The sequence below is a fragment of the Alligator mississippiensis genome, chromosome 15 (genome assembly GCF_030867095.1).
Source record: "Alligator mississippiensis isolate rAllMis1 chromosome 15, rAllMis1, whole genome shotgun sequence".
Classification (NCBI taxonomy): Eukaryota; Metazoa; Chordata; order Crocodylia; family Alligatoridae; genus Alligator; species Alligator mississippiensis.
Window position 1 is genome coordinate 29399333 of NC_081838.1, and position 26425 is coordinate 29425757.

At 63.1% G+C, this 26425-nt stretch overlaps 4 protein-coding genes across 11 annotated transcripts; 1 reads left to right on the forward strand and 3 right to left on the reverse strand.

Annotated features, from left to right (window-relative positions):
* Positions 1–544: 544 nt before the first annotated feature.
* PHLDB3 (pleckstrin homology like domain family B member 3) lies at positions 545–9428 on the reverse strand. Of its 5 annotated transcripts, none has more exons than XM_059718625.1 (16): positions 9105–9428; positions 8035–8197; positions 7777–7845; positions 7349–7441; positions 6985–7113; positions 5962–6102; positions 5429–5479; positions 5111–5197; positions 4417–4497; positions 4142–4241; positions 3951–4035; positions 3791–3881; positions 2403–2462; positions 2032–2221; positions 1762–1847; positions 545–1396 (listed from the first exon to the last, which is right to left on the reverse strand). In XM_059718625.1, exons 1-16 carry the CDS (start codon positions 9404–9406, stop codon positions 1262–1264), a joined length of 1863 nt encoding a protein of 620 aa, XP_059574608.1. In that variant the 5' UTR covers positions 9407–9428; the 3' UTR covers positions 545–1261. The 5 variants fall into 5 exon arrangements, with proteins under 5 accessions (XP_059574608.1, XP_059574609.1, XP_059574607.1 ...); XM_059718626.1 differs by having other exon boundaries at positions 3951–4038; positions 6994–7113; positions 9105–9427; XM_059718624.1 differs by having other exon boundaries at positions 3791–3878; positions 3951–4038; positions 9105–9426.
* Positions 9429–9511: 83 nt separating this feature from the next.
* ETHE1 (ETHE1 persulfide dioxygenase) lies at positions 9512–14064 on the reverse strand. 2 transcript variants are annotated; one of them, XM_059718630.1, is made up of 7 exons: positions 13513–14064; positions 12655–12799; positions 11932–12080; positions 11446–11575; positions 10852–10941; positions 10052–10168; positions 9512–9963 (listed from the first exon to the last, which is right to left on the reverse strand). In XM_059718630.1, the coding sequence occupies exons 1-7, from the start codon at positions 13960–13962 to the stop codon at positions 9908–9910; spliced, it is 1137 nt and encodes a 378-aa protein (XP_059574613.1). In that variant the 5' UTR covers positions 13963–14064; the 3' UTR covers positions 9512–9907. The 2 variants fall into 2 exon arrangements, with proteins under 2 accessions (XP_059574613.1, XP_014450214.1); XM_014594728.3 differs by lacking the exon at positions 13513–14064 and adding an exon at positions 13033–13491.
* An 88-nt stretch (positions 14065–14152) lies between these two features.
* XRCC1 (X-ray repair cross complementing 1) lies at positions 14153–20312 on the reverse strand. 3 transcript variants are annotated; one of them, XM_059718628.1, is made up of 17 exons: positions 19739–20312; positions 18836–18928; positions 18547–18654; positions 18037–18195; positions 17703–17780; positions 17478–17592; positions 17249–17355; positions 16980–17079; positions 16644–16875; positions 16283–16399; positions 16105–16174; positions 15912–16026; positions 15672–15726; positions 15422–15567; positions 14997–15087; positions 14807–14882; positions 14153–14699 (listed from the first exon to the last, which is right to left on the reverse strand). In XM_059718628.1, the coding sequence occupies exons 1-17, from the start codon at positions 19751–19753 to the stop codon at positions 14586–14588; spliced, it is 1791 nt and encodes a 596-aa protein (XP_059574611.1). In that variant the 5' UTR covers positions 19754–20312; the 3' UTR covers positions 14153–14585. The 3 variants fall into 3 exon arrangements, with proteins under 3 accessions (XP_059574611.1, XP_006278374.3, XP_014450212.2); XM_006278312.4 differs by having other exon boundaries at positions 15912–16008; positions 19703–20312; XM_014594726.3 differs by having other exon boundaries at positions 19703–20311.
* On the forward strand, positions 19931–24530 carry LOC132243323 (phospholipase A2 inhibitor and Ly6/PLAUR domain-containing protein-like). The gene is made up of 7 exons (XM_059718136.1): positions 19931–19960; positions 20126–20182; positions 21579–21795; positions 22577–22696; positions 22990–23142; positions 23550–23690; positions 23983–24530. Exons 1-7 carry the CDS (start codon positions 19931–19933, stop codon positions 24204–24206), a joined length of 942 nt encoding a protein of 313 aa, XP_059574119.1. The 3' UTR covers positions 24207–24530.
* The last annotated feature ends 1895 nt before the right edge of the window (positions 24531–26425 follow it).

Below are 26425 nucleotides of genomic sequence, written 5' to 3' on the forward strand. Positions count from 1 at the left end.
GGTGGGAGCCTGGACACCGGGGTTCTTCACATTTTGGGCCACAGGGGATGGATTGAAGCAGGGGAAACTGGGAGCTCGGCCACCCGAACTCGTCCGTGTCTCGGGGGTGGCGAGGGCAAGGACCTGTGGACACTTGAGCTCTCTCCAGCTCTGGTAGGGCCCACAGCTAGCTCCCCGCCCCTTGGCCTCCTTGTCTCACGGGTGCTGACACTGCTGTGGTTGTCATGGGGGTAGTTGTCCGTGTCCCCAAGCCACTAGCCATGCCAAGTATGGCAACAGGCTTGGTGGTCATCTTAGCCCAGGCAGTGGTCATTGTGGCCTGGGGGGCAACCCTCTTAGCCCTTACACTGGCCCCCTTGGCCCAGGTGGTGACCATCATGGCTGGGGGAGGAAGGGGAGCAGCCCTTTTGGCCAAGGGGCTGCAGGTCAGGAGTGAGGAGCACTACTGGGACAAGGAGCAGGGTGCAGGGCTGTAGGCTGGGAGTGAGCGGCACCAGCAGGGCCAGGGGGTGGCAGGAAATGGAATAAACCAGACAGACACAGGTCCCTGTTACCTCTGTAATAAATACCCAGGGCCCCCAGCGGGCACCATGCCCGGGACAGAGGGACCTGCCCCCACCCCAATAAACGGGAGCAGGGGCCGATAGACATGGTATACACAATTGGGAATTACTGCAGCAGGGGATGCCGCCCTGGCTCCTGGGGCAAAGCATCCCCTCTACTTGGAAAGGAGAAAAGTCCAGGTTGGTGCTGACTGGCAGAGCCTGTTCTTCTATCTTCCCATTGGCCAGGAATCCCTCCACACTTTCTCTAATTGGGTAGGAAGAGTCCCACAAGCTGCTCTGCTATTGGTCGGTAAGGACAGGTCTCCTCCTTGGTCAGATTTCACACCCAGCTAGAAGACAAGTGGTGGGAAACACTTGGCTCGTACATGGATTGATCCAGCTCTTTCCACCTCTTCTGACTGGTCCAATCCATCCTCATTGGTACTCCACTCCGACTGGACCCAGCCCACCTCCCATTGGTGCAACAGGCTGAGAAGACACTCAACAACTCAGCTCCTTGTGTCCTCTCTGCCACCAGCAGTCAAGCAAGGGTGGGGCCAAGTTTCTAGCCTCTCCCCCTCCCTTGGAGACTCCAATGAGCCTCGCCCTTGGAGGAGATGTCAACACTCCAGCTTCCTCTGCCTCCCTTAGTGGGTGGAGCCAAGGCCAGGGTTCCACATCTGGGGGCAGGGCCACGGCCACGGCCAGGGGCAGGGTCAGTAGCGGGCATTCTCCTCGGCGGCCGTGACGATGGCGTCTATCCAGATGCGCATGGCCTCGGCGCTGGGGGCCACCAGGCAGAAGAGGCGGTCGTAGGTCTTCACGCAGAAGGTCAGGGCCGGGTTGGGGCTCTGCAGGGGGCATGGAAGAGGCGGGGTCAGGAGCCGGAGGAGGCGAAGCCAGGATCGCGGAGGGAGTGGGGTCTCACAGACAAGTGGCACTGGAGGAACAGAGTTCCTGGTCTCAGGGGTCCCTGAGCTCAAGGGGCATGGTCAGGGGATAGGGGAGGAGGCAGGAGGTTAGCAGGCGGAGGTAGGTACAGGGACACAGCCAAGACCTAAGGGAGCTGGATCTCAGGGATAAAGGGAGCAGAGCCTGGTGCTGGGGGAGGAAGGGGTTTCCAACCTCATGGGCAGACAATAGGGGCAGGTCCCCAGCCTTGGGGGCAGAGTCAGGAGCTGCGGGGTGGGGCAAGGATATGCCCCACCCCCCTCACCTTCCAGGCGCTGCGAAGATGGTCGTAATAAACCTCCTCGATGGCTTGGAAGTAGATGACGCCTTTCAGCTTTGTCTCCTCCTTGTCTGCAGAAAACAGGGGAGTTAGCCGGGCAGGGGGCTGCGGGCTGGGAGTGGAGGGGCACCGGTCAGGCTAGGAGGAGGCAGGGGAGTGCGGGTCGGGAGTGAGGGGCACCGGATGGGCCAGGGTGAGGCAGAAGGCTGTAGGTTAGGAGTGGGGGACACTTGGGGGGGGGGGAGGGGCCCTCACCAGCATAGTATGCCAGCAGGCGCTTGTGGCGGTCGAAGCAGAACCAGCGCCGGCGCCAGGTCTTCACGCGTCCGCCCATCTTCACCAGGAAGCCCTTGCAAGCTCGGCTTGAGACCCGCACGTCTCCACATGTCTCCACGCTGTGCCCCAAGGCCTCTAGGTGGCGCCGCAGATCCAGGGGTGCAACACCCTGCCCAGGCAGCCAGGGGGTTAACGAGACCTGGGACCCCCTCCCCCCCTGCCTCCCCCATTGGGTAGTGAAGGGTGCATAGAGGAGGGGGCGGGGCCTGTGCCCTCCCCTGTTTGGGCCAGCAAGGGGCACCACTGGCCAGACAGCAAGGGGTTAACTGGGGAAGGGGCTGGAGCCTCACCTTGGCAGGGGGCGGGAGCTCTGGGGGTTTTGAGGCCTGCTGGGCAGCTTTCTTGGCTTCCTGAGAAGGAAGATGGTGAGGTCAAGGTGGGGATCCAGCCCTGTCCTCATCTACTAGACCCTTCTACATAGCCCCGCCCCATCCACAAGACCCCCTCCCTATAGCACCACCCCTTCTGCACCTGGGAGTAGGCCCTGTCCCTCCCCCTATGGGGCTATTTCCTGTTTAAGCCATGTCCACCCACTCAGACTTAGTCCCACCCCTTGCTTGCTACAGGCTCCACCCCCCTCCACCAATCACCATTAGAGAGTAATAGGTCAAAGCAGTGGGGCTGGGAGCCTGGGCACCTGGGTTCTCTCTCTATCATGGGGATGGCAGGGGGGCAGAGCTGGGGGGGCTGGGCCTGGGCGATATTTCCCCCTTCTCCCCCCTGACCCAGGTCCTAGGAAAGCTCATTACACCTCTGTGGAGGGCGTAGGACATGAGAACTGGGGATGGGGCTGCACCAGCTGGGGGTGTCAGAGTCGGGAGTAGAGGGAAATCACCCAAAGAAAATTCCAGCCACTTTCTTTTTCCTACTAATGCTTTTTTTTTTTTTTTTAAATGACAACCAAGCTTTTTTTTGGTACTTCTTAATGTTATTTATTTATTTATTTATTTATTCATTCATTCCCCTCGAAAACTCCTTTTTTATTCCCCCCCAACAACCAAGCTGCTTTTTGACCAACCCAATTTTTTACCCAGAACCTAAGTTTTGTTTTAGACAACTTTTTTTTTTTTTTTAACCCCGCCAAACATTTTACCAACTTTTTTTTTTTTTTTTTTTTTTTTTTTTAACTGACACCTGTCCTTTTTCACTGACAAGTGGATGGCTTTTTTTTTTTTAAACTGAGATCCAAACTTTTTACCCACATCCATTACTTTTACCAACACATTTTTTTTAACTAAGAAAATTAAAGTTTGGTTTTCAAAGATAAACCTTTTCTTACCAGCAACCAACTTCTATTTTTAAATGAAAAAGATTTTTTTTTTGTTTTTTTTTTTTGGGGGGGGGGGGTTACACTAACTAATACACTTAGACATACACATACCCACATACACAAACTATGATTGGTATTAAACCCCTGAGTTTGACCCTGACCTTGACGCTATTATTTAAAACCAGGCAAAAGGGCGATATTGATAGGATATAATATGTGCGTCTATAAAGACATGTCAGTAAACACATCAGCAAAACGTTAGTGAAAAATATTTTCTTTGCATAGCAACTCTAGGACTGAGACTGAGATTGAGGGGTGGGGGGTGGGGGGGGTGCTGGGGTTCTCTCCTTGCTCCAAAAGGGGGCTGGGGGCTGGCACAGGACAGGGCCCGGACTCCCGGGTTCTTACCCGGGCCTGCAGCAGCCTCTCGCGCTCAGCCATGGCTTCCTGGACCCTTCGCTCCATCTCGGCCAATTGAGCCACGCACGATTCCAGACTGCTGGGGGGTCAAGAGGGTCAGCACGGGGGGGGGGAGGGGGGGAGAGGGAGGGGCAGGGGCAGATCTCACCTGTAAGGGGCCAAGTCAGTCCTCCGGCCGCCCCCGTCATTAGCCCCTCCCTCGCTTTGCAAGACCCGGACACCTGGGTTCAACACTTCTGGGGGGAAGGAAGGGGGCAAGAAAAAAATACAAGATGAAGGGGTTACAAAATTACCCGCCTCCCACAGGGAAATGGGGTGTCCAATCCCCTGCCCAAATACCATTGCCATGGAGAGAAAGGGGGCGCTGGGCGACGCGGGGGGATGGCCGGTCTCCACGGCGACGGGGGAGGCTCCCGGACCTCTGGAGTCCAATGGAGCCCTGGGGGTGGGGAGGAAGAGGGAGGGGGTTAGAAGGCGAGGTGTAGCTAAGCCCCACCCACCGGAGTTAAGCCCCACCCTCAGACAGGAAAGCCAAGCCCCCATGGGGGTGGGGGGTGCTAGCTCCGCCCCAGGATAAGCCCCACCCCTGGACTAGATCCCTTCCCCTGACGGACCTGGACGGAGCTGCGGACAGTGAACAGGGGCCCCGCACCGAGCACGATGAGACGCCGGTCTGTGCGCTGCGTGAACATGAGCTGCGGAGACACAGACACACATGGGTGCCGAGAGACGGCAGAGGACCCAGGTGTCCGGGCTCTCGCCTCTACCCCACCACCTATTTCCTTCCCAGAGCAGGGAAAGAGCCCAGGTGCACAGGCACTCAGCCCCTCCTGGCTCTAGCCCCCACCCCTTAGCCCTCATTTCCTTACCAGGGGGAAAGAAGAGAACCCAGGCATCCGGGCCCCTGCCCCCCACCCCATACCAGGGGCAAAGAACACAGGCGTCTGGGCAAATCTAAGCCAGTAAACCTACGACTGAGTGGGAAGGGAACCCAGGCATCTCTGTCCCCACCCTACCACTGGCGCTGGGTGTCCAAATACCCAACACCCCACAGGCAGGCAATTATTTCAGGCGGAGGGCCGCTTACTGAGTTTTGGCAAGCCATCGAGGGCCGCATGACAGGCAGCCAGGGGCGGATAAATACTAATTTTCTAAATTTTTTAGGGGCCCCGTGGGCTGGATACAATGGCCCGAGGGGGCTGCATGCGGCCCACAGGCTGCATTTTGCCCACCCTTGCCCCAGATACTGCCAAACCCTGCCCCCCAGCTGCAGCAAACAGAGGACCCAGGCACCTGGGCAGACATTACCTTGGTGAGCTCCTGGGTGGTGTCGCTGGAGGGGTCCCCGGTCCCAATCCTGGGGGAATCCCCTGGGGGCAGCAGCTGGGTCTTCTCCTAGGGCAAAGCAGAGGGGGAGTCAAGGGGGCCCAGACACCTGGGTTCTCTCCCCGTTTGGAGGCTAGGGGGTGAGAGCAGGGGGTGTCCCGGATGCCTGGGTTCCCTCCCTGTTTCAGGGCTGGGGAGTAGAAGCAGGGGGACCCCCGACACCTGGGTTTTCTCCCCATTTGAGAGCTAGAGGGAGTCCCAGATGCCTGGGTCTTCTTCTGCTGGCCAGGGGCTCCTCACCATCCTGCGTCCCTCAGGCTTTTCCTTCTGCTCCTGCTGCTGCATTGTCCTCTGAAGGGAGAGGGAGAGGGATGAGGTACAGGTGCCCCCAGGTGGGGAAAACCCAGAGCTGGAGTCCTCCAGGCACTGGACTGGAGTTAGCCCCTGCTCCCAGCCTCCCCCTGGAGCTGGACCCCTGGGAATGGGCTCTGGGAGACGGAGAAAACCCAGGGCTGGATCGCAGCCCCTCCGGAATGGGGTCATGGGGAAAACCCGGAGCTGGAGCCCCCCGGAGGCACTGGACCAGAGCTGAGAGGTTAGGTCCTTGCCCTGGGGCCCAGGGAAGACCTAGGACTGGATCACAATAGCCCCTGGACCGGAGTCCCTGGGTCTCAGGGGAAGACTGGAGCTGGATCCCAGCGGCCCCCAGACCAGAGTCCTGGATCCTTGGCCTGGGAGAGGGGGGAAACCCTGGAGCTGGATCCCCTTGGTCCCTGGACTGAGCCTCCAGGTCCCAGCTTGGGAGAGGGAAGACAGGGTTGGGTCCAGCTCACCGTGCGCTGGAGCCGGGCGATCTCACAGGCCAAGGCCGCACTGGCTGCCTCCCGCTCCTCCTCGCGCCGGCTCTCACGCTCCAGCTGCTGGAACTCCAGGTCCTCAAAGCGCTTCAGAGCCGTCTCCAGCAGCTCCGAGGCCTGGGGAGGGGGAAGGGCAGGGGCTAGCCTGGTCCATATAAGCCTGCTCTGGCTCATACAGAGCTGCCCTGGGCCCCAGAACAGGCCGTATAGCCCATCCCTTGTCTATATGGAACTGCCTGTCTTGTCCATACCCCCTATCCCTGGTCCATACAGGGCTGCTCCAACCCCAGGTCCATACAACCCTTCTCTAGTCCATATGGAGCTGCCCCAGTCTGGTCTATACCCCCAAACCCTGGTCTATGCACCCCAACTCTAGTCCATATAGAGGTGCTCTAGCCTGGTCCATATACCTGGGCCCCAGTCTATATAGGATTACCCCAGCCCCAGTCCATACAAAGCTGCCCCATCCTGGTCCATATCCCCAAACCCTGGTCTATACACCCTGGTTCTGATCCATACAGAGCTGCTCCAGCCTTGTTCATATACCCTAGACCCAGTCCATATAACCCTTCCCTGGTCCATACACCCCAGCTCCAGTTCATACAGAGCTGCCCTAGTCTGGTCCATATAACCCTTCCCCAGTCCATACAAAGCTGCCTTAGCCTGGCCTATATATATCCCAGACCTGGTCCATACAAGGCTAGCTCAGCCGCGATCCATATAATGCTTCTCTAGTCCATACAAAGGTGCCCCAGCTTGGTCTATAGGTCTGAACGCAAGTCTATACACACCAGCTCCAGTCCATATAGATCTGCCCCACACTGGTCCATATACCCGTTCCGGTCCATACAGGATGGCCTCAGTCCATATATCCCAGCCCCGGTCCACATAGAGCTGTCCTAAGCCCACTTCATATCCCCCAGATCTGACAGACACCCTGCAGACATGGCCCATACAGAGCTGCCCCAGCCTGGTTTATGCTCCCCAGCTGGGCCGTACCTCCCGGACCTGGCTCTCCCCGCGCTCTCGCAGGCTCTCGGGTTCCTGCTCCAGGCGCGTCTGGGCCTCCTGCAGCCGCTGGCGCAGCTCCTCCACCCCCTGGTGCTCGGCCTGCAGGCGGGCTTGGTCCTGTGAGGAAAGGGGGGTCAAAACTACCGGGTCCCTAAAATGCACAACACCCCCCCCCTCCTGCTCAGGCAGTCAGGAAGCATCCAAGATTTGTGGGAAAGCTGCCACCCCCTCCATGTGAAAGCAAAGGGGGGGGGGAGGGGGAAGTAAATGAAGAGCAATGGGTGCTGGGAAAAAACTAGGAAAGGGGCTGCTACAAATCACAGTGGGATGCTAGGGGGGCAAAGGGGCTGACCTCCAGGTGCTGGGCCCAGCTCCGCTGCTCTGTCTCAGCCAGGACGTGCCGGAGGTGCCGGAGATGATCCTGGTCTGGACGAAGACACCCCTCCTGAGGGGGCGGGGGGGTGTCAGTACTCCCCCCAGAGAACCAGGCTCCCACCCCTCCCTGCTCTCACCCCTCAGCCCCCAACCTCCCAGGGACCCCAGGTGTCTGGGCTCCCAGCCCCCTCCCCCTTCTCACCCCCACAGCCCCCAACCCCCTGCAAGACCTGGGGAGGGAACCCAGGCATCCAGGGAGCTCGGCTCAGTGTGGTCCCCGCCCCTGGCTGCGTCAGCCCCACCCTGCCCAGCTGGGCTGGCTCTGGTGGGACCGGTTTGGTGGGTCTTGGGAGGGGTGCAGGGGTGGGGGGGGGTGTCTCTGTGATTGTTGGCGGGGGCTCCCACCTCCAGGCTCATCCCCTGTGCCTGGTGCTGCAGGTCTGAGATCCGCAGGTCCAGCTCTGAGCTCTTGGCCTGGGGGCAGAGAAGGGGAGGAGACCCAGCAGTGAGCCCCCAAGACAGCCACAGCTGAGGAGCGGGGCCCGGCCTCCACCCACTGCTCTGAGCCTCTCCAAGCTGAGAGAAGCCAGGGGTCCGGTGTCCCAGCCCCCCCTGCTCCCCCCCCCACAGAGAACCCAGGCATCTGGGCCCCTCGCCCCTGACCTGGGGGCCATCGGTGCTGCTGGCCTCATCGGAAGACAGGGACTCGCCCTCGGGCTGGGGCCGCAGTAGAGGGGCCATGGCAGTTGCCCTGCCCTTGTGGGGAACCAGCTCCTGGGTACAGCGGGGGCTAGGCTTGGGGTCCTGCAGCTTCATAGCTCCCAGCCTGTGGGAGATGGGACCTGTTATACCTGGCCATGCACTTCCCCCCTCCAGAGCCAGCTGCATTTTGGGGCCCTGTTACACCCAGCCCTGATGCCCAGTCTTAGACAGCCACATCCCAGGGATCCCGTTACACCCAGCCATGATGCCCTAGCCCAGAGGCAGGTACATCTCAGGGCCCTGTTAGGCCCAGGCCTGATGCCCCACCCCAGTGCTGGGCACATTTCAGGGTCTTGTTACCCCCAGCCCTGACACGCCCCAGAGCCAGCTGCACCTCGGGGCCTGCGATACCCACTCGTGATGCCCACCCCAGATGACTTGTTATGCAGAGCCGTGACACCCTGCCCCAGAACCAGCTGCATCTCAGGGGCCCCATTATGCCCCGCCCCAGAAGTGGACGCATTTCCAAGCCCTACCCATTTCATGGCCTTTACACCAGTGAAACTCAACAGGAAGAAGTCTCGGGAGCCAGATCCTGGTGCGACCCCGGGCCCTGACCCAGCCTCCCCAACGCCTGCCAGGCCCCGGGGCTGGGGAGGTTGTGACCCCTGGGGCCGGGGGAAGCCCCGGGGTCAAGGCCCCTGCCCGGAGATGCAGCTGACTCTGGGGTGGGGCATCAGAGCCGGGTGTAACAGGGACCCTCCCCCCCCACGGCGTGCCCAGGTCGGGGGGACTTTAACCCTTCGGGGGCTGGAGGAAAAAGCGGGGTGGGGGTCGGGGGAATGAGGAGCCCCCACCCCACTCACCCGTCTGCGGGGCCCAGCGCCGTCCCAGCACCCCCGGGCCGAGCCGGGCGGCGCCTTCCCGGAGCACCTGTGACATCAGCGCCCCGGGGCCGCCTACGTCACGAGGAACCCAGGTGTCCGGCCCCGCCCCCGTGGCACGGCGGCCCGAAACCGCCCCCCCCCCACCGCCGCTCGGGAGTGTCTCGCGTTGAGCAACCGCTGCGCGCCGCGGGCGCCGGACCCCTCCAGCGCGGGAGGGGGAGGGGGAGGGGGAGGGAGCGGGCGCGGCGTGGGGCCCGGACGGACGCCCAGGCTCCAGCGATCCCTGCCTCAGTTTCCCCCTTCCCACGGGGCCGCCCCGGCAGGTCTCGGCAGATCCCGACGCTGCCCGGAGGCGCCGGGCCCCGCCCAGGGCGGGGAGAGAGCCCAGGCGTCCGCCCCCCCCCGCCCCGCGGGACGCAGCCGGGCTCCGGGCAGCCCCGGGGCATCTGGACAGGGCGGGGCCCAGCCCGGCACAGCGCCCCCCGGGACAGGGGCAGCCCCAGCCCCAGCCCCAGCCCCGCCCCCGCCCCCGCCCCACGCGAGGAGACTGGTCGGAGGAACGCGCCTTTATTGATGCTCTGAGACAATCACGTGGGGGGAGGGGGAGGCAGCTGCCCCCGGGGGGCAACTAGGACCCCCACGGCTGGGGGGGCAACTGGGGCCCCGCGGGCAGACAAGGGGCTCAGTCCGCGGTTCCCCAAGGGGAGCCCGGATGCCTGGGGCCTTCTTTTTTGCGGGGTGTCCATGCGTGGGAGTCCGGACACGGGTTCCGCGGGTGACAGGCCCTGGTCCTCACAGTTCATGACGGGGGGGTGGTGGCGGCGGCCCCCAAGGCAGGCAGGCAGCGGGGGGGGGGGCAGCTGCCATGGGAGCCGGAGTGCAAGGCCGCGGCACGGCAGGGGTTAAATCATCAGCGAGGGGGCGGGGCCAAGGCATAGTGGGCGGGGCTAGGCCGGCGGGGGGTCCTGGATGCCGCACTTGAGGTTGGCGGGGACGGCGATGTCTGCGGGGAAGAGGGAGAGCGCGGAGGTTAGCGCGGCCCCGGGCTCGCGGCCCCGCCCCCCCCCCCCCCCCGCGGGGTCCGGGCGCACCGATGTGCTCGGGCTTGGGCAGGTTGAGGTTGTTCATCAGCTCCACGAAGGCCTCAAGCGACAGCGTCAGGCGCGGGTTCAGGGTCCGCTCCTCCCCCACTGACGTCACCGAGTGGCCTGGGGGGGCGGGGCTTAGGGCGGGGGGCCAGGTCCCCAAGGGACCCCCCCCCCCAGTCCAAGACAGCCCACTGTCCCCCAAGTCCCTTAGGGACACCCAGGCCCTCAACCCCCCAAGGACCCCACAAAACTTTGAGAGCCACCCAAGTCCCTTAGGGATTTCCCAGCTCACCCCCAAGCCCCCAGGGATCCCCTAGCCCCCCCAAGCCCCTAGGCACCCCCATTAACCCCCCAGCCAGCACAAGTCCCTAAGGACACCCCCGCCCACTCTCACCCCCCAGGGACCCCAGCCCCCCTCCCAGCCCTTTTACACCCCCACCCAGGGACTCCCCCGCTCTCTAGGGACCCTGCAGCATCCGTCAAGGCCATCAGGGACCCCCCCACCCCCACCCTCTATGGTCCTCCCAGCCCCCCAAGCCCTGAGGGGCCCTCCCTTGCCCCCAACCCCCCAGGGACCCCCCAGAAACTTCCATGGCTCCCTAAGCCTCTAAGGACCCTCCCAACTCCCCTCAAAACCCTAGGGACCCCCCTGCCCCCCCAAAGCCCTTAGGGACCCTGTAGCCTCCCAAGCGTCTGCGGGAACCCTCTAGGGAACCCTCCCAGACCCTTAGAGGCCGCCTAGGGCCTGTACCGGTCCACCCAAAACCCCTAAGGACCCCCCAGGCTCAGCCAAGACCCCCCACCATTGTAGTCGTGGGCCGGGTAGAGCAGGCAGTCCTCAGGGAGGGTGAAGATCTGCTCGTGCACCGAGCGGTACAGGGTGGCTGCACAGCCTGCTGGGGCGAGGGGGGGCTGGTTGCCATGGAGAAAGTGCCCCGCAATCCCCACAGCAACCATCAGCCCCCCCCAATCTGAGATGCCCCTGTTGCCACAGTGACAAGCAGGGGTACCCAGGGATCCCCGGAAACCCCACTGTTCTCTGTTGGTAGGGCTGGGCCTAGGAGTCCATCGCCATGGCAACTTAGGAGCCTGCCCTGGAGTTAAGCCCCTGTGGCTGGGGGAATCCCACACTGTCCCCATGACAACCTGGCCCAGGGACACCTAGAGGGATACCCTGGCTGTTCCCACAGCAACTGAGGAGGGGAGGAGCCTGTGGCAACCCACTGCATCTAAGGAAGCCGGTTCCCATAGTAACTCCCCTAGGGTCCCTTCACCCCCCCCCCCCAACATAACCTCCATAAACCCTCTCTAGGAGACAACCCAGGGGGGCGGGCTCCCAGACCCCCTTGCTCTCACCCCCGGCCCCCCCACCAGAACCCAGGTGTCCGGGCGCGCACCCTGCTGGAAGTCGGTGCGGCCGCAGCCCCGCACGAGCAGCGCGTCCCCCGTGAAGGCCATGCTCTGGTCGTCCAGCACGAAGGTCAGGCACCCAGGGGTGTGCCCCGGTGTGGCCCGTGCCTCCAGCGTCTGGGGGGGAGGCGGGGGCAGTGGGACAGGGAACCCAGGAATCCGGGCACCCCATCCACCCCCCACTGCCCCCCAGAGCTGGAGAGAGCCCAGGCGGCCCAGCTACCCAAAAGCTGGGCATGAACCCAGGCGTTGGAGCTCCACCCCTGGCCTAGACTCAGTTTCCCCCTTTGCCGTCCGGGACGTGGGTAAAGAGCCCAGGTGCGTGAGCCCCCCCTTCCGGCAGGTGCAGAGCACCCAGGTGTCCAAGTCCCCGCTCCTCTCACCCGGCCGGCCGAGCCCAAGAGATGGGGACACAGGCCCCAGGCATTGGGGCTGAGCCCCGCAGAGGGGACCCGGGTGTCCAGGACACTCACAAGGTCGCCGAGGTGCAGGGTGTCGCCGTGGCGCAGCAGCAGGTCGGCGGCGGCACCGCTGTCACGGGCGATGACACTGCGGCAGGGCGGGAGCAGGCGGCGCAGGAGCCCTGAGCCGGTCACGTGGTCGGCATGGCAGTGGGTGTTCACTGGGGGGGGGGCGCAGAGCACAGTCAGGATCAGGCCCAAGGACCCAGCATGTCCAACGCGCAGTCCTCTGGGATTGCGAGAACCCATGCCCCAGGACCCCCAGATCTGCCACCCCGACCCCTGCTGCCCCCAGTGGCAGGATAGGGCCCCCCAGGACCATCCCCCCTGCCCCCAGGATCAGGTCCCTGCACCCAGACTCCTGGATCGGGGCTCCTCCATCCCAGGACCCTCCTCCCCACCCCTCAGGAGCAGGCCCAGGGACTGGGATCCTGCACCCAGGCCCAGATCCTCCCCTGTCCCCGTCACAGGATGGGGCCACCCAGGATCAGGTACCCCCAGGGCCACCCCTCCAGGATTGTGCCCCTGCCCCACCCCTGTATCTCAGGGACCCTCCAGCCCTCACTCCCAGGACTAGGTCAAGGGGTGCATTGGGGTTCCAGGTCCCAGGACTCCCGGGATTGTGTTGCTGCCCCCAGCCCCCCGTCCCGTCCCATCCCGTCCCGTCCCGTCCCAGCATGGGCCCCCAGGACCACCCCCCGCATCAGGCCCAGGGATCGGGCCCCCGGCGCGCACCCGCGTAGCGCAGCTCCAGCCCCAGGTCACGCACGAGGGCGGCGTCGCGCCGCGCGGTCTCGAGCACGGGGTCGAGCAGCAGCGCCTGGCGGGAGCGCGCGTCGCCCAGCAGGTAGGTGAAGGTGCAGGAGCGCGGCTCGAACAGCTGCGGGGCAGGGGGGAGGCGGGGGTCAGGACCCCTGGGTGCCCCCCTGGCCCGTTCACCGCCGGGATCGGGCCCAGGCGGCCAAGGTCCGATGCAGGCGCGGCCGCCCAGGCTCCACCCCGTCCCGTCCCGTCCCGAACCAGGAAGGCAGCCCGCGCCCCCGCTTTGCACGGGGAGGGAAGGCAGATCCCCCCCCGGGAAGGCCAGGGCCAGGGCCCGAGCCCGCCCCGCACCTGGCGGAAGATGACCCCGCGGCGCTGAGCCTGGCGGGCGCAGTAGGGCCGGGTCCGGATCGGGCCCAGTGCGGCCAGGCTCGGGCCCAGGCGGCTGCCACTCGCCCACATGGTGCCGGGGCTGCTGCGAGCCCTAGGTGCGCGGCCCCTTTAACGGTCCGGCTAGGGGGCGGGGCGTGGGGCTGGGCACCCAGCCTTAAAGGCACAGGGCACCTTAGGGGGCGGGGGTGGGACCCGTCTCGGGTCTCTGCCCCGGGGGTCTGGGGTCCCACTCCAGGGTTCCCGCTGGGTCCGGGGGAGGGGGCAGATGCTTGGGAGCAAGGGCTGGACAGGCAGGGGGTGGAGGGGACAGGGAACCCACCCAGGCATCTAGTCTATTCCTCGCCCAAGCTGGGCTGGGACCCCAGGGGTCTGGGACACCCCCCAATCATTGAGAGGATGTGGTAGGAAACGGTTCCTTTAAATAGGCAAACAACCTACACTCCACGCTCCTGATTGGCTCCCAGGAAAATAGGTGGGCTGGGCTGCCTTAACCCTGGTGCCAGCCTGGGGGTGGTGGGCAGTGCTGACCACCTGGGCACCTGGCTGCTCGCCCCCTGCCCCAAGCCAGGCACAGGCTGCTGCAGGAGCAGGAAGAGGTGGACACAGAGATAGCCCCGCCCTCCCAGCCAGGATTGCTAAACCGTAGAGGGAGCATTGCCTGTCCCACCCAGGAACCCAGGCTCCCGGGCGCAGCTCAGAGCTGGTCAAGGGCACCCACATCCTGCAGGGACCCCAGGCAAGGTGGGCCCTGGCTGTAACTGGGAGAGCAAACGCAGGTGTCCAGGCACAGGGCAGGCTGTGGACTTGGACGCCTGGGCTCAGCAACGTTTGTCCTGTGCCAGCCACCATAGAGAGCTGCTGTCGGCCCACAGTCTGGGTCATTTGCATAAGGGGGGCTCACCCCCCCCCAAAACATGGACTTGGTCCCATCCGTGCCAAGCTGCACCCATGGGGGGGCGGGTTGCCTCCCCACTCCCCTTGAAGTCCTAGCTCTGCTCCTGTCTGGGGGAAGACAACCCAGGTGTCCTGGTGCCCCTCACTCCTGACCCACAGCCCCATCACCACACTGCTACCCGGCTTGCTACAACTGAATTTAATTTAGAAAAACCAGAAACTGCCCCCAAAGTGGAGGGTGAGGCGATCCCCCCGCAAATCCATCCAGCCTTGGATCCTGAGGGCAGAGGGCACAGAGGGGGACCCAGGCATTGGGGACCCATGAGAAGCACCCCCCACTAAATCCCTTAGGCACAAACCCACCACAGGCCAGCCTGTTTTAGCAAACCCAGACTTCGGGGGGAACAGCCAGACAACCTGGGAGTACGGGGCTGCGCCACCTCAGACATCCAGGACACAGACTGATGCATAGAACCCAGGCATCCAGGGGCAGCTGGCAGACCCTGGGGTCTGGGTACAAGGCAAGCCAGAGAAGGGGGGCAAACCCCCTCCTTGGGGATCAGGTGGCCCTGCCCCCAGCAGGACGGGTCATGGTCGACCTTAGCTCCACCCCATCCCTAGGCGCAGGGCCCCACGGTGAATGGCTGGTGTGGGACCAGGCGGCGGCGCCGGCCGCAGGCGAAGATCCAGCGTGGGCGCACAAAGGCCAGGCCGGCATGGGCGTGCAGCGCCTGGGGGTACACACACACACACATACACGTTAGGAGCCCAGAAGTCCAGGATAGCCCCTTCCCCCTCCTGGAGCAGAAGGGAACCCAGGTGTCCAGCGCCCACTCACCTCCTCAAAGGCCTGGTCCCAATCCTGTGCGGTGACAACATAGTTGACACGGTCGTTCATGTAGTCCTCCAGCTCCCTGGGGTGGGGGGAAGGGGTGGGGAGCCTGAGTCCAACCCCCTCCAAGGGAACCCAGCTGTCTGGGCTTCCCCCGGCCCCAGCCATAGGGAACCCAGGTGTCTGGGCCGCTCACCCATTGAAGGCCGTGATGTAGCGCGTCAGCAGGCGGCGCTCATGGGCCGGGAACTCGCCGTAGAGGAAGAAGCCCTTGCCCACGAAAAGGTCTGAGGGGGGGCAATGTGGGGGACAATAACCTCAGTGGGAGAACAGTAAACTCAGTTGGAGGGTAATCATTTCGGTGTGGGGGACAAATTAGGCCAGGGTAGGGGGCTGAATTGCCGCAGTCTGGCCAAGATATGCCCCCTTAACCCAGGGCAGCTGACCCACCCCACAAAACAAAGAAGTGGGGTCAAACTAATCTGGATTAAACCCCCCTAATGCAAAATATCTGGTATCTCCCTTAATTTGGATTAGCCCCCCACTGAAATTATTGCCCCTCCCACTGAGATTACTGCCCCCTAGGGGTAAGATCACCCCAAACCCCACCCCTCAGCCTACCAGGCAGCTCCGGGATTGGCTGGTCACTGGGGCTCTGCCCCTCGTCCTCCGTGTTCTCGTCAGTGGAGCCACCATAGGGGTCATCATTGGGGTTGGCGCCAGGATCCCGACCCCCCTGCTGCTTCTTGCGGTGCTCCTCCTCCACCCTGGGGCAGTTAGAAATGGGGACAGAGAACCCAGGTATCCCCCCTCTCCCCATGAAGAGAGAACCCAGGTGTCCCGGATCACTGCCCTGGACTCCTGCCCCCACCTGCGCAGCTCATCATCTGTGTCCCCTGATTCGTCCTCGCTGCCGTCACTCAAACCTGGGGGGGGGGGGTGCAGAAACAAGAGGGAAAAAGCTGAACCCCAGGCACTGCAAAGGCTCATGGGGGGGAAGAGGTCGGGGGACAGGATGCCTGGGTTCTTTCCAGCTCTGGGAGGGGAGAGGGATCTACGGGATGAGAACCGGCAGTGGGAAGAGGAGCAGATGCTGACATCCTGTACCTACCTAGGCGGCCATCGCGCTCAGGGCAGGTCTGAGAGGTGCTGGGCTCTGCTTTGTCCCCAGGGGCGTCTGGCCGCTGTAGCCGGGGGTCCTCAGCTCCCTGTGGGGCAGAGGGGAGCTGGAGGGGACCCAGGTGTCCAGGGCCCCCTGTCCCCCTCCCCGAGGAGCTGCAGAAAACCCAGGCATCTGGGCCTACCTGGCCAGGGGAGGCCTCATTCTCACTCCCTTCCTCACTGCTGGATGATGCAGCCCCGTCCATCAGGTACCTGGGGGGGGGAAGGATTGCCCACAATGTCTCTGCAGCCCCTATTAACCCCCTCCCTATTTAACCCCTTCCACAGCAGGCCCCACCCTGTTAGCCCCACTCCTTTCACCTCTTGACGGGGAGGCGGCGCCGGGTGCGGTGGCAGTCCAGCACCCACTCCTTGCGCAGGATGATGCCCCCCAGGCGCTTCACTTGGCTGTACTTGGGAGTGTTGGCAAAGGCACAGCTGAGGGGGCAAAAAAAGGGGGGGGGGGGCGGCTCAGACACCTGGGTTCCTCCCCCATCTAAGGGAAGGGCAAGGGGCCCAGGTGCCTGAGTTCTCCCGTGGGGGGAAGCCCGGGTGCCTGGTTCTCCCTTGTGCAGCAGGGAGGGGAGCCCAGACGCCTGGGTTCTCTGGGCAGTGCAAGAGCTGTGGGGTGAGCACAGGGGGATTGGGCACCCCGGTTCATGGCCCCCTGCCAAGGACCTACATGAGGTGGGTGCTGTCGGGGGTCCAATCAGGCCGGTACCGGGCACCCATGGCCAGCGCTTGGTCCCGCAGCTCGGCGCGGAAGGGGTTCTGGAACCCGCTTAGCACCAGCACCACATCCTGCAGCAGCCGCTCAAAGGCCTCTGGTCCCACTCCCTGCCCCAGCCCTGTCCCCTCCTTCTGTGGTTTCCGGGGCGATGGTGTGGGGGGGGCCACAGCACCCAGGGAGACAGCTGGAGATGCACAGAGAGGAAGGGGTTAACAAGGGCTCACAACAAGGGCAAAGCCCCCACCAGCCAGAAAGAACCCAGGCATCTAGGTCCCACCCCAGGCTCACCCCTGGGTTTCTTGGGGGCCTTGGGCTCTGGTTTCCGGGCGGCACTGGGAGCCGCTTTCTCCTTGCCCAGCTCAAACCTCCTCTTGGCAGGGGCTGGATCCTGTGGGAGGAGCAAGGGGGGCTGGGTGTAACAGCGCTGGGGGCAACTGGCTCTGGGGAGGGCCAGGCTGGGTGCAACTGCCCTGGAGACAGCTGGCTCTGGGATAGCACAAATCAGCTTCAAGTGAGAGAAGCTTCCCGGGCTAGGACTGGCCTGGATCCCTCCATACCTTGGGTGAGGCCTTGGTGCTGGGTTTCTCGGGAGAGGCAGCAGCAGCAGCACTGGCCTGGAGTGTGGCTGCAGCATAGCTGGGTCCAGGGGCTTCGGCTTGGGGGGCTGTGGAGAGAGAACCCAGGTGCTTGGAACCCTCTTCTCTCACCCCACAGCCCCTGCACCCTTCCCAGAGCTGGAGAGAACCCAGGCATCTGGGGTCCCAGAACCCCTCCCCTGGTACCTACCGCTGTCAGGGGGTGGGGCCTTGCTGGCACGGCTGAAGAACAAGGCCCCTGGCCTAAGGGACCCGGAGATGCCATCCTCGTCCTTCACCTTGAACTGGCCAAATTTGGTCAGCTTCTGCAAGGGGTGTGGGTTGGGAGTGAGGGACGCTGGCAGGGCAGAGAGCTGCAAGTCAGGAGTGAGGGGCACCAGCAGGGCTAGGGTGGGGCCAAGAGGCTGTCACTCACCGGGGAGGCCACTTTCGATTGGCTGTCCTTGTCCGGTGGCGAGTGGAACCTCACAAAGGACAGGCCGTATGCCAGGGTCTGGGGTTGCGAGGGATGGGGGCAGAGGGAGAAAACAAGCCATCAGGAAAGAAGCCAGGCGTCTGGGTTCCCAGCCCCACCCTGCTTCCTCCAGGAAGGATGGGACCCAGGCGTCCTGACAGAGGAGCAGGTGGGGGCTGCGGGTCGGTAGTGAGGGGCACTGGCAGGGCTGGGTCAGGGCAGGGGGCTGCGGGTTAGGAGTGAGAGGCACCGGCCGGGTTGGGGGATGGAGCCAGCCAGTTGGAGCAGGGCCCACCTTGCTGTAGGGCTGGCTGCAAATGATCTTGACCCGGTCCCAGCGCCGCTCGGCCGCTGCCCGCACCAGCTTGTCAGGCCCAAAGAGCCGCACACGGTGCAGGTTGGACCCGCTGCGGCTCTCGCTCGGGGACATGAAGGACGAGGTCACCAGGAGCACCTGGGGGGGGGGTGTAGTCAGCCACAAGCCCCTCCCATCCAGCACCTAAGTGTGTGTGCTGGGGGGGGGGGGGGGGGAGCAGCTCTCCCTTTATGCTATTGAAAAAGGTGGGGAAATGAGGCTCATGGGGAGGAAACAAGATCTGAACCCCTTCTTCCAGTCCAGTTCCTATAGGGTGAAAAGGCTTGTGATGGGGGGGGGGGTGACCAAGACAGGCTCCCCCCCACATTAGAAAACAAGGTGAACTGCAATCCCAGCGAGGACTACAACTCCCAGCCAGCCGCCGTTCCTTAGGTGCCCAGTGCCTGCCCAATTCCCTTTTCTCATGTGGGGAGCTGGAGGGGGGCTCACCTCATAGTCCTGCTCGCTGGGGGAGGCCGAGCTGCCAACTAGCACCTCCACGAAGGCCGAGCCCTCATTCCCGATGTCAATGCCATGGATCTGCTCCTCCTTCTCAAACTGCCCGGTGGTGGGGCGAAGGGGAGACGGTTTGGTTACCGGGATGGAGGGGATGGCTGTCGCTGCCTGCACTGTTCCCCCCCTGGAGAACCCAGGTGTCCAAGCTCCCAGCACTCCCCGCTTCACCCCCCCGGCGTCCCCTCCCAGAGCCAGAGGGAACCCAGGGCTGGGGGGTCCTCACTTGCAGAATGACCGAGATCTGCTTCTCTCCGGGCTGTGCCGCTTTCCACTTGCGGTAGGTGTCGGGTCGGAGCAGGTTCTCAGCGCAGTGGGTCTGGGGCGTAAGTGGGGGGTAAGTATGATGGGCACGACCCCAAGTCCCACCCCCGCCCCCCACATGTTACAACTCAAAATAAATTCTCCCACTCTATGTGCTTCAAGCATGACCTCCCCCCATGACTCCCACAATGGTCCCTCCCACTCCCTTCAAAATCCCACCAGCATGGTTTCTCCACATTCCCTTAGAATGGCCCCTCCCAAGCTCCCCCTTCCTCCAAAAAGTATCTCCCCTCACCAGGGTTTCTTCCAGCACCCCCCACTTCAAATGATCCGCTCCAAAAACACCTAAAATAGTCCCTGCCACCCCCCAGTGGTCTTCTCCAGATCCCACTGCCCTAGAATGGTTTCATCCATGGCCACTACACGCCCCCTCCCCTGACACGGCTGCCTCCAATCCCCCTCAATGATCTCTCACCCCTCTTAGCATCCCCCCAGCTCCCATGCCATAATGGTCTCTACCACTGCCCCCCCCCCCCGAAGGTCCCTCCCGGAATGGTCTCTTCCAATTATCCCCGTCCCCCAGCAATCCCCAACAGCCCTCTAGAATGGTCCCTTCCAGTTCCCCGCAAATGATCTCTCCCAAGTCACACCCCCCTGCAGCACCCCTGAATGGTCCCTTCCAGATTCCCTCCCCCACCAAGAATGGCCTCACCCAGTACCCCCTGGAATGGTCTCACCCACACTCCCTCAGCATGCAAAAATGGTCCCTCCCACCCCCACGCTCCCCTAGAATGGCCTCTCCCCCCCGGACTTCCCCTCTCCCCCGCACCGGGTCGGCGCTGCTGGCGGACACCACGTGCCGCACCGCGATCTCCGGCATCGTCCCGTCCCGTCCCGTCCCGTCCCGTCGGCGCCTCCGCCTCCCGCCCCGGAACCAAAACTCCGGCCCAGCCCGGAAGCGAAGCCCGCTACGGGGCCTCTTTTGGGAACTCTATGGTTGCCCGGGTCCTTCGTCGCGCTCTGCGCAGACGCGGCGACCGATTCCGGGCCCGTGCGCATGAACCAAGCTCCGCCAGTTCCTCCAGCGGTCCGTCCGCATGCGCAAGGCCTTTCCCGCGGGCGCCACTTGTCCCGCCTCGACACTGCGCATGCCTCTTAGCAGGTGCAGCTACTGCGCATGCGCACGCGCACTGCTGGGTGACGTCTTTAGGGTATGAAGTGATGTCACTGCTCCCCCGCCCCCTCCCTAAAGGCCGCGCTCGTCCCTCCGCCTGCCTGTGATGCCATCTCGACGCCCCGCTACGTCAGAGTAGACCTGACAGCGGCCCCATGGCGTTACGTCATCACACGTGCCTGACGTCATGAGCGGGGCCGGGGGACCGTGACGTCATCGTGCAGCCGGCGCTGCGGTCCTAGCTTGAGTGTACAGATGTTCACAAGCAACCAATGACTCCCCCGCCACAACTGGAGGGGACCCAGGAGTCCTGGCTCCCAGCCCCCGCTGCTCTCACCTCTAGGCCTCACTCCCCCACCCCCCGAGTACCCAGGCATCCGGGCTCCTAACTCCCCTAGACCTCACCCCCTCCCCGAGTACCCAGGTGTCGGCTCTCCTAACTCCCCTCGACCCCACCACCCCCATGACCCCAGGTGTCCGGGCTCCTAACTCCCCTCCAGCCCACTTCCCCCCACAGTACCGAGGTGGAGGCGCTCCTAACTCCCCTCGACCCCACTCCCCCGCGAGAACCTAGGCGTCCGCACTCCTAACTCCCCTCGACCCCACTCCCCTCCCCTCGACCCCACTCCTCCCCCCGAGAACCCAGACGTCCACGCTCCTAACTCCCCTTGACCCCACTCCCCCCCCCGAGAACCCAGGTGCTTGGGCTCTTATCTTCTCTCGACTCCACTCCCCCTGAGTACCCAGGTGTCCGCACTCCTAACTCCCCTCGACCCCACTCCCCCCCCCGAGAACCCAGGCGTCCGTGCTCCTAACTTCCCTTGACCTCACTCCCCTCCCGAGTACCCAGGCGGCAGCGCTCCTAACTCCCCTCCACCCCACTTTCCCCCAGAGAACCCAGGCGTCTGCACTCCTAACTCTCCTCGACCTCACTCCCTTCCCTGAAAAACCACGTATCCACGCTCCTAACTGCTCTCGACTCCACTCCCCACCCGAGTACCCAGGCGTCTGCACTCCTAACTCCCCTCGACCTCACTCCCCGAGAACTCAGGCATCCACGCTCCTAACTCCCCTCGACTCCACTCCCCCCGAGAACCCAGGCGTCCGTGCTCCTAACCCCCCTTGACCTCACTCTCCCCCAAGAACCCAGGCGTCCACGCTCCTAACTCCCCTCGACTCCACTCCCCCCGAGAACCCAAGTGTCCACACTCCTAACTCCCCTCGACCTCACTCCCCTCCATAACCCAGGCATCTGCACTCCTAACTCCCCTTGACCTCACTCCCCCAAGTACCCAAGTATCTGTGCTCCTAACTCCCCTTGACCTCATTCCACCCCCCCCCCCCGCCCCCAGAACCCAGGTGTCTGGGCTCCGAACCCATTAGCCCCTGCACGCCTCCTCCTGCCCCCTCCCCAGCTTCACCTCTGGGTGCACCAGCGGGTCCCCTGGCTCTGACCCCTCCGCTCTGTCCCCCCTCCGGAGAGAACCCAAGTGTCTGGGCTCCCAGCCCAAAACCCCCCTGCGCAACCTAGGGGATTGGGGCCCCCCAGGGTACTGGCCCTGCCGTGGAGGCGGGGAGCAGGGACCCTGGAAGCCTGGGTTCCCCCCACCTCCGGAGCCTGCAGAGGAGATCGGGGGAGCTAGGATCCCGGAGCAAGGCTTCCTTCCAGCTCTTGGGTGGAGTGGGAGGAGAGCAGGGGCGGCTGGGAGCTCCGTGCCTGTGTTCCTTCCAGCTCGGAAGCCTAACAGGTGGGAGCAGGGGGAGCTGGGATCCCGGACGCCTGGGTTCCTTCCAGCTCTTGCACGGCAGTGGAGCTGGGATCCCAGTAGCCTGGGTTCCCCCCACCTCTGGGGCGGGGTGTGCGTCAGGCCGGCAGCCAGGACACCTGGGTTCTCTCCTGAATAGCTGCACACATGGCCAAGCCTGGCAGGTGCGTGGGCCCCCAGCCAGCCCGCACCTCCCCGCTCGCCCCGGACCGGGCAGAGAACCCAGGCGTCCCGGCTGCCAACCTCTGCACCTGGCTGGGCTCCAGCGGGGGTGGGGGGTCACCAGCTCCTGCCCTGCACCCGGATGCTTCCCGGATCCACCCCCCTGCTCCAGGGGCTATAAGTGCCTCTGGGCAGCTTGGGGCCCCCAGTGCCATCATGCTGTCCCCCCTGGCACTCGGGCTGCTTGCTGCCCTGCTGGGTGCAGGTGAGACCTCCACCCACTGCCTGGGAGGGAACCCAGGTGCCCGGGTTCCCGGGGACCCCTGCCCCAAAGCACCCTGCTCCCCTTCTGGAGAACACCGGTGTCTGGGCACTCTCAAAGCCCTGACTCCCCCCCCACCGCCCCCCTGAGAGCTGGAGAGGGCCCAGGCATCCGGGCAGCCAGACCCCCGCTCTCGCCCCCAAGCCTCCACTCTCCTCTTGAAGAATCCAGGCGTCCGGGCCCCCCCTTCTCTCTCACCCCTAGTCCCTAGTCCCCTCCCAGAGAACCCAGGAGTCTGGGCTCCCGGGCCCCCACTTTCACCCCTTGCTGCCCCCTCAGGCTCCCCCCTGAGCTGCCATCGCTGCAACGGCACTGGCCTCACATGCACGGGGCCCCTGGTGCCTTGTGCTCCCCTCCAGGATGCCTGCTTCACCCTGACCTCGGAGACCCACATTGGGGGTGAGTTGGGCCAGGATTGGGGCTCCCCAGGCTGGGATTGGCGGGTGGGGGCTGTCTGGACCCCCCCAAGCCAGGATCGGGGTGCTTTGTGCACTGTACAGACCCCCCAGGCAGAGATCAGGGTGGTCCGGGGGTTCCAGGGGGATCTGGGTGATGTCGATACCGCTTCCCCCCAGGATCCGGCCACACCAGGCACTGTATATATTTTCATGCCGGTTTTAACTCCGTGATGCCTGGGTGGGGGGGTTTGGGGACAGGGCAATGCCGAGTCCCTCCTGTCTGTGCCCACCCAGGGACGCCGGGGAAGGTGGACACCTTCAAGGGCTGCACAGCGAGGACACTCTGCCCCCCGCGCTCGTCCACGCTCAGTGCCGGTGCCGGCGTGCGCCTGCGGGGGGGCTCCGTGTGCTGCTCCCATGATGGCTGCAACCGGGGCGCCGTGAAATGTATGGACCCCCCGTTCTCTGGAGCCAGCGGGGAACTCAGGCATCTGGGATCCAGCCCCTGAATCCCCCCAGACCCCAGGTGTTCGGGCTCCCAGACCCCCCCTGCTCACCCCCCAGCCCCACTCCCATCCAGGAGCTGACGGGAGACCCAAGTGTCTGGGATCCCAGCACCCCCTGCTTTCAGCCCCCCATGCAGAGCTGAGGAGGACCCAGGTGTCTGGGGTACTCGTTGCCACCCCACACTCTCACCCCACAACCCACATGCCCCTCCCAGAACCCAGGCATCTGGGCTCCCAGCACTGATTCCCCCCCCCGCCCCCGCGACCCCACTTAACTCCCAGAGCTGGAGAGAAGCCAGGCGACCCCTACCCTGAGCCCTCCTGACCCCGCCTGTCCGTCCGTTCCAGTGCCGCTGGCCCCCGGGGTCCTGACCGGGCGCTGGTGCCCAGGCTGTGCTGTTGAAGGCCCTGCCTGCAAGCCCAAGGAGAGGGTCCCATGCCGGGACCACGAGGACCAGTGCCTCTACGTAGCTGGTGCCATCCACGTCGGTGAGAAGCCAGGAGTCCAGGCTCCCAGCTCCCCCCACCCCCACAGCGATCCTCCCCAGGCCTCACTCCCCTCCCAGAGAACCCAGGTGTCCATCCCCCAACCCCCACCTCCTGTCTTGGGGGATGGGGGGGAGATCCCCTCTTTTGGGGGGATTTGGGGGCATTAACCCTTTGCTTGCCAATATGCTGCTGGGGGGGGCAGGGGAGAAAGTATAAGGGGTCTTCCAGGGCCCCAATCCTGGGACTGGGGTCCCCTTGGCCCCCCCCAACCCCTCCTGTGTCTCCCTTCCAGGCAGCTACAACTACAGCTATGCCTTGGGGGGCTGCGCCACCCGTAGTGCCTGCGTCAGCGCTGTCGGTGTCTATGAGGTCAGCGGGGTCTTCACTGAGGTCATCAGCAAGGCAGAGTGCAGCCCTGCCCCCTCCCTCCACCTCAGCTCCACCCCCGCCCCCACCCCTACCCCTACCTCCACCCCCACCCCCACCCCCACCCCTACGGCCCCTGGGGAGCAGTAACTGTGGGGAAGCTTCCTGTGGCAACCAGCACTTTTCCCCTGGCAACCAGCATCCATCCCCCTGGCAACCAGCATCTACTCCCCTAACAACCAGCTGCACCCCCTTGCAACCAGCATCCACCACCCTGGCAACCAGCACCTACTCCCCTAACAACCAGCTTCATCCCCCTGGCAACCAGTATCCATCTTCCTGGCAACCAGCATTGTCCCCCTGGCAACCAGCATTGTCCCCCTGGCAACCATGGATCCACGGTTGTGCCCTGTGCCTTGGAACCAATTGGCTGAATAAAGCCCTGCCCCCAGCATGCAGGGCGGGTCATGGAAACAGGCTTGTATGGGTCTCTCATTCCCCTGGTGATGCTGTGGGAGGGGGTGGGGAACTGGCTGGTGTTGCGGAGGGGGCAGGGGTTAAGGGTAGGTTCAAGGGGTCTCCCACGAGGGGCAGCGGGGGTCTCCCCACCAGGCATTGGCCAACATCAGTCCCATCACAATAGGATATGACATGCCCCCCTCCCCCTACACACACCTAGCTGGGAGCTAAGGGTCCTGCCCCAGCCAGGCCAGGAAGGTGCAGGTTCAATTCCCCCACCTCCTCTGCAGTTACACAGATAGGCAAAGACCCCACCCCCCAGCCCAGGCCTGATGGGAGCAGGGGGACCTGGGTGCTGCCAGAACCCTGGGGTAGGAAGAAGGGTGCCCATGGAGGCCAGGTATGGGTTGATCCAGTTGATGTAGTACCACATGTACTCGAATACAAGATGACCCTGAATATAAGATGACCCTAAAATAAAAAATCAAAACAATCCTAAAAACAAGATGGCCCCCAAATACAAGACGATGACCCCCAAATATAAGATGTCACCAAAAACACGATGATTCTGAACATAAGACAACCCTGAAAACAAGACGACCCCCGTATGCGAGATGACCCTCAATACAAGATGACCCCTGAATACAAGACAACCTCCGAATACAAGATGACCCTGAAAACAAGATGCCCCTGAACACTTCATTACTCTGAATACAAGACGACCCCCAAATATAGGTCGACCCCAAATACAAGACGACCCTGAATATAAGATGATCCTGGAAACAAGACAATTCCAATACAAGACAACCCTGAATACAAGACGATCCTGGATATAAGATGACCTATAATACAAGAAGATCCCAGAATACAAGATGACCCCCAAATGCAAGCTGGCCTCAAATACAAGATGACCCTCCAGTAGTTAGCTCCTATACACAGACCATTGATACATGTTTGAATTTCCCTGGGGATCGGATGTACTTGTTGGAGGTTTGCCTTGACTTTGTCCCCCCTCCCGCTCCTAACCTGTGTCCAGTTGTGGGCCCCCCCACTACAGAAAGGATTGGAGAGAGTCCAGAGGAGGGCAACAAAGGTGGTTGTGGGGCTGAGGAACAGGACGGATGAGGAGAAGCTGAGGGAACTGGGCTGATTTAGCCGGGAGAAGATGGAGGTAGGATTTGAGAGCAGCCTTCAACTTCCTGCAGGGTGGCTGTTAAGAGGATGGAGCTGGACTGTTCTCAGTGAGGACAGACAACAGAACAAGGAGCAATGGGCGCAAGCTGCAGAAGGGGAAGTTGAGGTTAGATATTAGGAAGAATTTTCTCATGAGGAGGGTAGCAAAGCACTGAAACAGGCTACCCAGAGATGTGGTGGCATCTCCGTCCTTGGAGGTGGCGAACACCCAGCTACACAAAGCCTTGGCTGGGATGATGCAGTTTGACTCTGCCATGTGACACAGGAGATGGGGCAAGATGGACCTAGGGTCTGACACAGGGCATGGCAGCTCTGATGGTCTCATGTTTGGATAGGGCTGGTGCTGCCTCATGGAGGGGTTGGCCTAGATGTGACCTTTGGAGGTCTCTTCTAGCCCAATGTCTCTATGACCATATGATTATGGATGTATATAGGATGGTTTGGATAGGACTGGTCTTGACTCAGGTAGGGGGTTGGCCTAGTTGACCTCTAGAGGTCCCCATCTAGCCCAATGTCTCTATGACTGTATGATTATGGAGATGTATGGGATGGCTTGGATGGGGATGATCCAGCCTCTGGCAGGGGGTCGGCCAAGGTGTGACCTCTGGAGGTCCCTTCTAGCCCAACATCTCTAATTCTATGATTATGGACTTATATAGGATAGTTTGGACAGAGACGGTCTTGCCTCATGTAGGGGGTTGGCCTACTTGACCTCT

What these genes read in the sequence shown, in the direction of transcription:
- LOC132243323 (XM_059718136.1), top strand. Translation starts at nt 19,931, where the DNA reads ATGAACCAAGCTCCGCCAGTTCCTCCAGCG. An exon ending in CGACGCCCCGCTACGTCAGA is followed by an intron (nt 20,183 to 21,578) that starts GTAGACCTGACA and finishes TGCGCAACCTAG; the next exon opens with GGGATTGGGGCCCCCCAGGG. An exon ending in CTCGGAGACCCACATTGGGG is followed by an intron (nt 22,697 to 22,989) that starts GTGAGTTGGGCC and finishes GTGCCCACCCAG; the next exon opens with GGACGCCGGGGAAGGTGGAC.
- XRCC1 (XM_014594726.3), bottom strand. Translation starts at nt 19,753, where the DNA reads ATGCCGGAGATCGCGGTGCGGCACGTGGTGTCCGCCAGCAGCGCCGAC. An exon ending in CCCGACAGCACCCACCTCAT is followed by an intron (nt 16,400 to 16,643) that starts GTAGGTCCTTGG and finishes TTGCCCCCTCAG; the next exon opens with CTGTGCCTTTGCCAACACTC. An exon ending in ACAGATGATGAGCTGCGCAG is followed by an intron (nt 15,568 to 15,671) that starts GTGGGGGCAGGA and finishes TAACTGCCCCAG; the next exon opens with GGTGGAGGAGGAGCACCGCA.
- PHLDB3 (XM_059718623.1), bottom strand. Translation starts at nt 9,406, where the DNA reads ATGCCCCGGGGCTGCCCGGAGCCCGGCTGCGTCCCGCGGGGCGGGGGG. An exon ending in CCTTTCTCTCCATGGCAATG is followed by an intron (nt 4,039 to 4,141) that starts GTATTTGGGCAG and finishes CCTTCCCCCCAG; the next exon opens with AAGTGTTGAACCCAGGTGTC. An exon ending in CCTGCTGGCATACTATGCTG is followed by an intron (nt 1,848 to 2,031) that starts GTGAGGGCCCCT and finishes TGTTTTCTGCAG; the next exon opens with ACAAGGAGGAGACAAAGCTG.
- ETHE1 (XM_059718630.1), bottom strand. Translation starts at nt 13,962, where the DNA reads ATGCAAATGACCCAGACTGTGGGCCGACAGCAGCTCTCTATGGTGGCT. An exon ending in CCCTGCACCTCGGCGACCTT is followed by an intron (nt 11,576 to 11,931) that starts GTGAGTGTCCTG and finishes CCTCCCCCCCAG; the next exon opens with ACGCTGGAGGCACGGGCCAC. An exon ending in CCCGGCCCACGACTACAATG is followed by an intron (nt 10,169 to 10,851) that starts GTGGGGGGTCTT and finishes CCGCCCCCCCAG; the next exon opens with GCCACTCGGTGACGTCAGTG.